This window comes from Natrix helvetica (genome assembly GCF_964273705.1).
Source record: "Natrix helvetica genome assembly, chromosome: 1".
Taxonomy (NCBI): Eukaryota; Metazoa; Chordata; class Lepidosauria; order Squamata; family Natricidae; genus Natrix; species Natrix helvetica.
In genome coordinates, this window is record NC_138548.1 from 220,133,062 (window position 1) to 220,143,747 (window position 10,686).

At 40.8% G+C, this 10,686-nt stretch overlaps 1 protein-coding gene across 2 annotated transcripts; it reads left to right on the top strand.

Moving 5' to 3' along the window:
* The first annotated feature begins 1,283 nt into the window (after positions 1–1,283).
* On the top strand, positions 1,284–10,686 carry LOC309382917 (uncharacterized protein). Of its 2 annotated transcripts, XM_081934880.1 has the most exons (5): positions 1,284–1,582; positions 2,576–2,684; positions 5,573–5,728; positions 9,396–9,464; positions 10,582–10,686. In XM_081934880.1, exons 1-5 carry the CDS (start codon positions 1,450–1,452, stop codon positions 10,589–10,591), a joined length of 477 nt encoding a protein of 158 aa, XP_081791006.1. In that variant the 5' UTR covers positions 1,284–1,449; the 3' UTR covers positions 10,592–10,686. The 2 variants fall into 2 exon arrangements, with proteins under 2 accessions (XP_081791006.1, XP_081791007.1); XM_081934881.1 differs by lacking the exon at positions 5,573–5,728.

Genomic DNA, 10,686 nt, shown 5'->3' on the forward strand with positions numbered 1-10,686 from the left:
GGATGGAAGGATGCGTCAACCTTGAGTCTGGTGAGATTGGAACTGCCAAATGGCAGGAAGCCAACAGTCAGCAAAAGTAGCCTTCAGTACTGCATTCTAACCACTGCGCCACCGCAGCTCAATGTCCAATCATATCTGGACAAGAAGCAAAAGAAGAATTGCCAATCAAGTTTTAATTACTTTTCTTTCTGCATCTTTCAATCAGATTTGTAGAACACGGTCCTTCAAACACAGGGCGCTTTCAGATAGAGCTCAGACTATTTTAGTGTCCTTGCACAAAATCTTGCAACCGTTGCACAGTCTTCCTCATGAAATTCTACAAGATTTGGGCCAACTTAGCTGCAATGTCACTCACAAGACTTCAGCAACCTCAGCAGATTTCAGAAAATTTTTGTTCAAAATCTTAGCTCTTTGTCTATGGTTGCATAAAGATATTTGGAACCAAAAAACGATGGATAGAGCTCCATTTAAAGAAGTAGTAGGTGAACCTATGCCTCTTTAACTGGAAGATCAGTTGGCCTTTTCCCCCCGACAATATAAAGGCTTTATGGAGGGAAAATAATCCTGATGAAAATATTTTTCATGTTATTGCAACAATATCAGCCTGGTTTTTTTACAACATAAGGTTTTAGGGATTAGAAGTTATTTCATCAAATGTATACTGAATGACTCCTTTTATTGTTCATAGAAGAAATAAGCGGCGGAATTAAATTTGGAATGGTTTTTGACAAGTGGGACATTCTTAAGTGAGTTTTGCCCCATTTTATGACTTTTCTTGTCACATTTGTTAAGTGAATCTCTGGAGTTGTTAAGTTAGTAACACGGTTGTTAAGTGAAATTGGCTTCCCCATTGACTTTTCTTGTCAGAAGGTCGCAAAAGGAGATCACATGACCTTTGGACACAACAATGGTCATAAATATGAACCAGTTGCCAGGCATCTGAATTTTGATCACCTGACCAAGGGGATGCTGCAAAGGTCATAACTATGAAAAATGGTCATAAGTCACATTTTTCACTGCTGTTGTAAGGTTGGACGGTCACTAAATGAACTGTTGTAAGTTGGGGACTACCTGTATATAGTTTAATAGAGCACAGGGTGAATATAAACAAATGGTGGAGCCCAACTGCCTAACCGTTGCTTTTTAATGCAAATCCCAAATATATTCAAGATAGAGTAAGACAGACCTATATTTTTCCTGTGCTCAGTTAATATCTGAAGATGGTAGACTTTTTAGTAGGACAATACCAAAAAAATGCATGGTTCTTTCTCCATCAATTCTTTCTCCATCAATTCTTTCTCCATCAATTGGTCAAGATATTTTGAAGGAGCTAGTTGGCTTCGTCTTCTCTGTGGAACTACTAATAAAGCTTTCTAGAAGAAGAAGAAAGCAAGGAAAGATCCGGTAATGATTCATAAGTGACCTACCCAACTAAAACCTGGAACGCTAATGACCTACCCGTCATCCCTTAACATTCTACTAACAAGCTTAAAAACACTGGTAAGAATAGCCTTAAGACACAAAAGAGCTCATACAAAGGAAAGGAACCCAGGATTTAAGGAGCAGCTTCATCTTTTGGAAGGTAAGCACTATATGCTTCATCCCATCCCATTCCATACTACCTGTAGCAGGAAAGTATGCATTATCATTGTCAAAAAAATTCTATTTTTCAAACACAGTTTGAAAAGGAGGAGAATCTCTTATTCCCACCATATTCTATTTTCCTAGTCAAGAATGAAAGAATATTGTTTATTGTCCATTGAGGTTGTCTTAGATGGGATAAGCTGTTCTGTGAAAGGAAAAAAAACGTAAGAAACATGAGCTATTTCTGAGATATAATTGTATTTATCAGTTTCACTGGAAATCCTTTGCATTGCTTAATTCTGTTTAAAGGCAGATGTATGAATAACAGTCTTACTAAGCTTGAGATATGATTTTCTATCTGTTTCATATACTGGAAGTGGTATGAGAAAGGCATTTCTCATGTTATACGGATACAAAGCTTGTTCGATTGGGTGCCTCTTTTCCAAATCGATCAATCATATTAAATGGAACCACTTTGGGTGGGGGGAACTAGCTTTTGTTCGCAAGTTAACATAATTCAAAGCTCTCTGTGTTTAGAAAACAATCTGATCAAATCTGCGTCAGTGTCTTCTACAGTCACATATTTTTTTAAAAATAATAATAATAAAAGAAGACTAAAAGGGAGATGGGAGTACACTGAGCAATGATTCCTATCTTATCTGATCATCTTCATTCTTTGTAGAGGATGATCTTTATTATTGTTCTTCCTGTGTTGGAAATTGCCAATGCCTCTAAATAATACAAACACGAATCAACTTCTGACCAACTGCTTTAGTTTATCTATTTTGAATTCATCTGCATAGCTTTGAAAAAACTTCAGTATACAAAACTGGGATTGTACACTCAATGCCTGCAAGAACAATTTCAACATCTCTGGGGTAATGAAAATCTTGAGCTGGGTTTTCTTATGAGCATCCAGTCCTAAACGGGTAGGAAAGTTAAAAACGTGGTCCAATTCTTTTTCATGCCTTTGTTTGCTTTCTTTCTTCAGAAGATCTGATGAAGAAAACAAGGTGGATTTGTATCTGTGGAATGGTCATTGCAGCGTTACTCCCTGTTAGTTGGCAAATGATCCTGAAGGATTCCACAGATGAGTCCAGGTATGAAGAAACCTTTAATATATTTGAGTTGAGTTGAGGGTGTATGGGGAGAGGGAAGAATTGCAGAAGCCACTGTGTTTGACAATTTCCTACCACAGTCTTCCCCAAACTAAATTTTGGGGAAAGAAAATCTGAGGAAAGCACAGAGGCAGAGAAGGTTGCTGAGATGTTCTGCAGTAGATACGATGAGACAAGAGGTGAAAAAAAATGTGAAAATGAAAAAGATGATCAAGAATCATGATGTCTAAGGGAGCTTTGGTCTTGTCATAGACCAATGACCCTTTTGGAGAACGTTGGATCATATGGTAATTTCGGATAACTTGGTGGGAGGAAACAAATATTTTAAAAAATACTAAGTTTAAAAATGCTAAGTTAGAGTGTTTGTTTGTTTGTTCAATTTATTAGTTTAGAATAGAATAGAATAGAATAGAATAGAATAGAATAGAACAGAACAGAACAGAACAGAACAGAACAGAACAGAATAGAATAGAATTCTTTATTGGCCAAGTGTGATTGGACACAAAAGGAATTTGTCTTTGGTGCATATGCTCTCAGTGTACATAAAAGAAAAGATACATCCATCAAAAATCATAAGGTACATCACTTAGGGATAGTCACAGGGTACAAATAAGCAATCAAATCATACTAGGAAACAATCAATATAAATCATAAGGATACAAGCAACAAAGTTACAGTCATACAGTCATAAGTATAAGAGGAGATGGGAGATAGGAACGATGAGAAGACTAATAGCAATAGCAATGCAGACTTAGCGAATAGTTTGACAGTGTTGAGGGAATTATTTGTTTAGCAAATTATTTAGTTGGTTCATAAGCCCACCAACGTGCTACCTTCCCTGTCCTACTGTCCCCACTTATTCGTATCCATTTCCTGTATTCACAATCATGTTTATACTTATATCTGTTACGTTATACATGCTTGACTGACTGACTGACTGACTGACTGACTGGATGGATGGATGGATGGATGGATGTTTGGATAGATAGAAGATAGATAGATAGATAGATAGATAGATAGATAGATAGATAGATGATAGATAGATAGATAGATAGATAGATAGATAGATAGATAGATAGATGATAGATAGATGATAGATAGATAGATAGATAGATGATAGATAGATAGATAGATAGATAGATAGATAGATAGATAGATAGATAGATAGATAGATAGATAGATAGATAGATAGATAGATAGATAGATAAATAGAGTGATGGCATTCGGGGGGAAACTGTTTTTGCATCTAGTTGTTCTGCTGTGCAGTGCTCTACAGCCTCGTTTTGAGGATAGGAGTTGAAATAATTTGCAAGACCACTCAAATGATGATAACTCTAGGAGATGTATAAGTTAAAAACAACACTTAATGCAAGGAAAAGAGCATGTACCAATCCATGGATTCAATACCACTTAGGGAACATATACTCTACCTAACCCAGAGGCTGGCGAAAAAGGCCCTTTTAAAGGCTTGCAAGATTGGAGGTACCCAAACTTTTGCGGGATACTATTCCAAAGGGAAGACATGGAGCTAGAGAAGGAACATTTCCTGGGTTCCATGTATCCTAAAAACAGACGTATTACATGAGGCATACCCATCACTATCTGCATCACCATCTTCTGGACCAAGTGCGGCTTCTGAGTGGTCTTCAAGGGAAGCCCCAGGTAGGGCATATTGCAATAGTCCACTGGGTAACATTGAGGAGACATTCCTAGTTCAGGAAGAGGTTCAATTAGTGTAGCAGATGTATGTGAGTTGCGACCCTCCTGGCCATTGCTGCCATATCCACCTGGAGAATGAACTGCCAGTCTAGAAAAATCCCCCAACTGCGTACCATTTATGTCCAAGAGAATGCAATCCCAAAATTCAGAACTAAAACTGGAAAATTCAGGGCAATGAAATAACTAGGAATTCAGAGCCATGATATCTAGTGAGATCACATGAGAACTGGCCAACATGCATTTTTTCTTCATGCTTTTTTTTCTTTTTCATTTTCAAAAGGTATTATTTTGCACCCATAAAAAAAGAGACAGGGCGTTGATCATGCTGACACAACTACCACCTTTACCTTTTGACACACATATCCACCCTGTGAATGTCCTTGGTGGGAACAATCAAGAGTACAGCAGACCCTATGACATCCATAGACAACTTCAAACTATGTCAGTGTCATTGCTGGATTATCAGTTATATCCTATTACTTCATGGTTTTATTCAATGTACAAAAAATTACTGTCAGATGCTTTGAAGCTAGAACAGGAATGTTCAACCTCGGCAAGATTTGTGCAACTCCCAGAATTTCTCTCGCACAAGCACGAAGCCAAAGGCACCAGCCTGAAGATGGCAAGTGGGACCTCGTTGAAACGTCGGCAAGATACTCTCAATCTTACATGGGAAAAGTCCCGAATACACCAAGACCTGCATATATATATACCACACATACATACATACATACACACACACACACACACACACGTACGTACATACATACATACATACACATATTATATATACTCTTCTTTGAGGGAGTATACTGTGTTGTTTTTCTGTGTCATATAATACATATGGGTATATGCATAATTTTGTATTTATTTATTTATTTAGACATATTTATTTAGTGTATCTTCTGTCAACCTAGCAGTTTGAAAGCACGTAAAAATGCAAGTAGAAAAATAGGGACCACCTTTGGTGGGAAGGTAATAGCATTCTGTGCGCCTTCGGCATTTAGTCATGCCAGCCACATAGTGTACATTCAAAGTGACAAGTTATTCTATCTTTCTATCTATCATCTATCTATCTATCTATCTATCTATCTATCTATCTATCTATCATCTATCTATCTATCTATCTATCATCTTTTGCTTTCACTCAGATGGCAGCAGTCTTACAACATGAAAAGCGCCCACAGCTTTACTTCTGACATCAAACGCCATTCCGAAGGGACCTTTACCAGTGATTTTACTGAACATTTGGACAACATGAAGGCCAGAGATTTCGTGCATTGGCTCATCAATGCCAAACGTTACAGGTAGAAGATGGTGAATTGTAGAAGAAGAACAGGCAGAGCCTGAGGATGGGGTCAAGAGAGTAATTAGCCTAGAGCCATGATGGTGAACCTATGGCCATATCTGCCGGCATGCGAGCTGTCAGTTCCAGTGTGCATGCATGCACCGGACAGCTGATTTTCAGCCTTCCGGAGGGCCGGGGGAGGCCGTTTTTGCCCTTTCTAGGCTTCAGGAAAGCCTCCGAAGCCTATGGAGGGCAAAAAAGGCCTCCCCCAGCCTCCCGGAGGAAATACCAAGCTCAGCTTGGAGATGCATGGGGGAGGAGTATGGGGGGTTGTACATGTGTGCACATGTGGGAGCACGCGCTTTGCATTATGGGTGCCAGCACATGTTCATGCTATCACGTGCGCACACTTGCATTTTTGGCACCCAACAACCAAAAGGTTAGCCATCACTGCCCTACAGCCCTTACATTCCATGCTGTCTAAGCAACCCCTCTTGAATTCTGTTAACTCTTATCCAGGACCAAATTAGTGCGGAATATTAGTTGACAAGATTCTTGAATATAGGCGCAAGTCAGAGGTGGTATTCAGCAGGTTCTGACCAGTTCTGGAGAATCAGTAGCAGAAATTTTGAGTAATTCGGAGAACTGGTAAATACCACCTCTGGCTGGCCCCGCCCCCATCTATTCTCTGCCTCCCGAGTCCCAGCTGATTGGGAAGGAATGGGGATTTTGCAGTAACCTTCCCCTGGAGGTGGGTGGGAATGGAGGTTTTACAGTATCTTTCCCCTGCCACGCCCACCAAGCCACGCCATGCCATGCCCACCAAGCCACGCCCACAGAACTGGTAGTAAGAATTTTTGAATCCCACCACTGATGCAAGTAATAAATCAGTTTAACTGGACTTTAACACATGGTCCTGATTCTTTGTGCCCTAGTTGAACCTTTTTTTTACCTATGAAAAATATCCATTTTCCATAATAGTACAGTTATTTAACCTATTATTCCAACCCATAGAGTATAACACAATCTTCAGTTATCAGGTGAGCAATTAAAACAGTAAATGAAGAAGCAAATGTTAAAAATTACATAAAATTAAATGAATAGCCATTCAAAAATTACATTAAAAAAAATAAAAGTAACTATATTTAATGACTCTGTGAAGGAGCTATTTATGACAATCAGCTGCAGCTTGAACAAAACTGCTGGCCTTCATGGGAAGCCATCTTCTGAGTTTTAATAAGAATTCAGTTTCATCAATGACTATAATACTTTTACCCGCCTGCCCAAGCTCCTTACAGGTCTTTTAAATCTTTGGTGCTTCCGCGCAGACGCACGGCGCGTACAGCACCCCTGTGATGCTCTGCTGAGCAGCTGGAGCGTCACAGAGGGTCGCGGAAGCGGTAAGACGCATGCGCGCACGCTGCGCGCGTCCATGTGGACGATGCCGGGCCCATTCCAAGCATAGCGGGTGGAACGGGATCTGGAACCCACCACTGGATCAATTCTAATGACTGGTCAATGGATGGCTTGTGATAAAATTATAAGTGATTTCTAACTGCTTGTTGTTTAATAGCAACATGAGAAAGTTTTTCCTCACTGCAATTGGTTCATTGGGATCCTTATGTGTATTAAGTTAGATATCTGTTAGATTGTACTTGTAGATTTAGGTTACTCTTTATCAGAGTTTGCAGCAGCAATCACATCCAGAAAGCACACACAGGTAACTGATTCAGCAGGATTCAACTTCTCTTTACATACATAATAACACAAGTAAATATACAATACCAAAAGCAGGTTTCCAACGAGGTAGTAAATACAAGCAAACACAGGCAGAGAACAGTTTCAGTTCCAGTTCAGAGCAGCAGACTAGTTTAGAGCTCAGCACAGACTCAGAGCTACAGAGCTAAGCTATGCCCAAGCTCCTAGCTGTCTCCAGCAAATACTGTTTCAGTTTCCAAACAGCCCTCATTGACTGACCCAGTTGCCACGTCTCTTCATTGGCTGACCTTGTTATTAAGCCCTATTCCAGTTCATGAATCTACACTGACACTCTTCAGTACAATCTAATTCCCTTCTCTTCTTTTCTCCACTTGATCACATTACTTTTATCTGTGTATGCAGCATGTCAGTCTACAAACTACATCCTACCTGCCAAGTCTTCCTGATTCTTGTGTAAAATAATGGGAGCCACGGTCAAGCACATCACAAGATCTTCAGAATTAAGAAACTTTAATCAAAGGCTGATTTATTAAAACCTCACAGACTAGTCTCCAGTTTTCCAGAATTGATTTGATTAACCATAATACCTCAGGAAAAACCCAAACAAGACAGAAATGCATAGCCAAAAAGGAGGATATATGTGGGTATAATGTGTATGGACCAGAGGTGGGTTGTGAATTTCTTTACTACTGGTTCGGGTGCACTCCCGTGTATGCAAGATGCTTCTGTGCATGCGCAAAGCATCTGGGCATGTGGGCGGAGCATTCCACCACCGCTACTACAGGTTTGGGTGATCCGGGCCGAACCGGCAGCAACCCACCTCTGGTATGGGCTTATATATGCAAATCTATATTAACAAGATATCCCCCCATGTGTAAAGGTATGTGGGAATGGCTTTGAGACACAGGGCAAAAATACACTGGCTATGAAAAGGTTAGAGGGACATGGTGGCTCAGTGGCTAAGATGCTGAGCTTGCTGATCAAAAGGTTCGGCAGTTCAAGTCCCTAGCGCCGTGTAATGGAGTGAGCTCCTGCTACTTGTCCCAGCTTCTGCCAACCTAGCAGTTCGAAAGCACGTAAAAAATGCAAGTAGAAAAAATAGGAACCACCTTTGGTGGGAAGGTAACAGCGTTCCATGTGCCTTTGGGATTTAGTCATGCCAGCCACATGACCATGGAGACATCTACAGACAGTGCTGGCTCTTCGGCTTGGAAACGGAGATGAGCACCACCCCCTAGAGTCGGGAACGACAAGCACATATGTGCGAGGGAACCTTTACTTTAGGAAAAGGTCAGATATAAAAAGCCTGCAAAAAGAATGTGGAAAGGACAAGAAGCTCAGAAGAAACTCTCCCTAGTATCTTTAGCAATAAAGGAGATTGGGGTGGGGGGGAGAAATATACTTTCAGACTTGCAAGATTCTGTTAATATAATATTAGCAAGAGCTGAAGAGGCAAAACGTCTTCAAAGAAAAATCAGAAAGTCCAGTTGCCTCTTGAAAAAGCACCTTTGGGACAATAATATTAATTATTATTAATTAACATATTACAATAATGTAGGATTAGCTCACCTGGCCATGCTTCCTCTCTGTTCTGCTTTGCAAGGATGACAATCCATAGCTTATTCTGCAAATGGCGGAAAAAATAAAAGATCTATATCTAAAAGATATATTTATCTTTTAATAGACTCTTGTCTAGATAAACTTTCCCGTTAAGGAAGCCAGCCTCAAAAATGAATACTGACCTCCTGACAGCTCTTCAAGACATAATATCCTGAATATCCTTTTGAGGGCAGTGTGTATAACCATGAATCAGCCTTTCTATTTTGACTATTCAGAGCAGGCAATTCTCTGAACTTCCACCTGGAATTAAGTTCCTCTGAATGCAGTGTGACTTACTTCAGAGTAAACCTGCGTAAGATCACAACCTTTTTGCGGCTCTCATAGCCTTTGCCTCATTCTTTTTACAGCTCTACAAAGCGGTTCATTAAAGAAAAACCCATCTTCTTAGGCTATCCTCCTGGCTCTTTCTGGCTGAGGTAAGGCTACACAGTATGTAAAATACGTTATTGCATCTTTAGGCTTCGGTTCATGTTTCTCTGTCTTTCGCAACCACCTTCGCCTCCTTTGGAGGGGGTGGTGGATCAGAATCAGTGGTGGGTTCCGGATTCCGGTGCAACCAGTACGGTGCAACAGGACCGGGCGTCCACCATATGAACACGCGCATGTGTACTTACTGCCCATGATGTTCTGCAACGCCTCCGTGACACTCCAGCGGCTCAGCAGAGCGTTGAGCAGGTGCCGTAAGCTCCGTGTGTGGAAGTGGAAGCTCCGAAAACCTCAAATTCCAGGAAGGAGCATGGGCGGGTGGGACCTCCAGAGCACCATACCGGAACGGTACTTGGTGCTCCCGGCAGGCACCGGTACGCCTGTACTGGGGCGTATTGGTTATAACCGACCACTGATCAGAATAAATACAAGAAATGCATGCATCTTTCTGGCTCTTTTCTAAAGTGCCTTTAGAAACAACACTTTCCATATGGGTAGTCCTCAACTTGTGGCTGGTTGCTTCTGGTCATTTGCCCTCATGATCAACTGCAGAGGCATTGCAGCAGCCTCCCCTACCTATCTTTTGCCCCATTCTGCCCAACCCGGTCCCTGCAGGCTTTGGACCAACTTTCCCCCTCCTCACCAGGTCCCTGCAGGCTTGTCCTAGTCCACTCAGCACTTCCCCCACCTGTAAGCAACCCCATGATCCAACAACTGCTATCAGGGAGAGCAGGGGTGAGGTAAGTAAGCAAGGCAATCACATGGCCATCTCACTTAACAACTTTATACTTTATGACCGCATTGCTTAGCAACAGAAATTCCAGTCCCAATTTTTATTAATCAAGGACTATGCATAGAGCTGATAACAATTGTCCCCGTCTTTTCATGCAGAGAAATTACTCCAATCTCCTAAATCACCAATTTTATCCTGTAATTACAGGGACAGTGATCCAAATTGGTTTTGGCCAACTCAACTGAATAATAATTTCTCATCCTTATTGTAATTTTTCTAAAACACACCCAGTAGATCAAAGTGAATTTTATGGAACATCTCAGGTCCCCCGATCACAAAACTCAGCTTATTTCCTCACTCTGTCCCTTTTACAGGTACAATTGAAAGGATAATACAGGAATTGGACATCCCCATCTGCAGCATTTAAGCACATCCAGCAATGAGAACTTTTGCTGATATTTTGATGCTCTTTTTCTGTT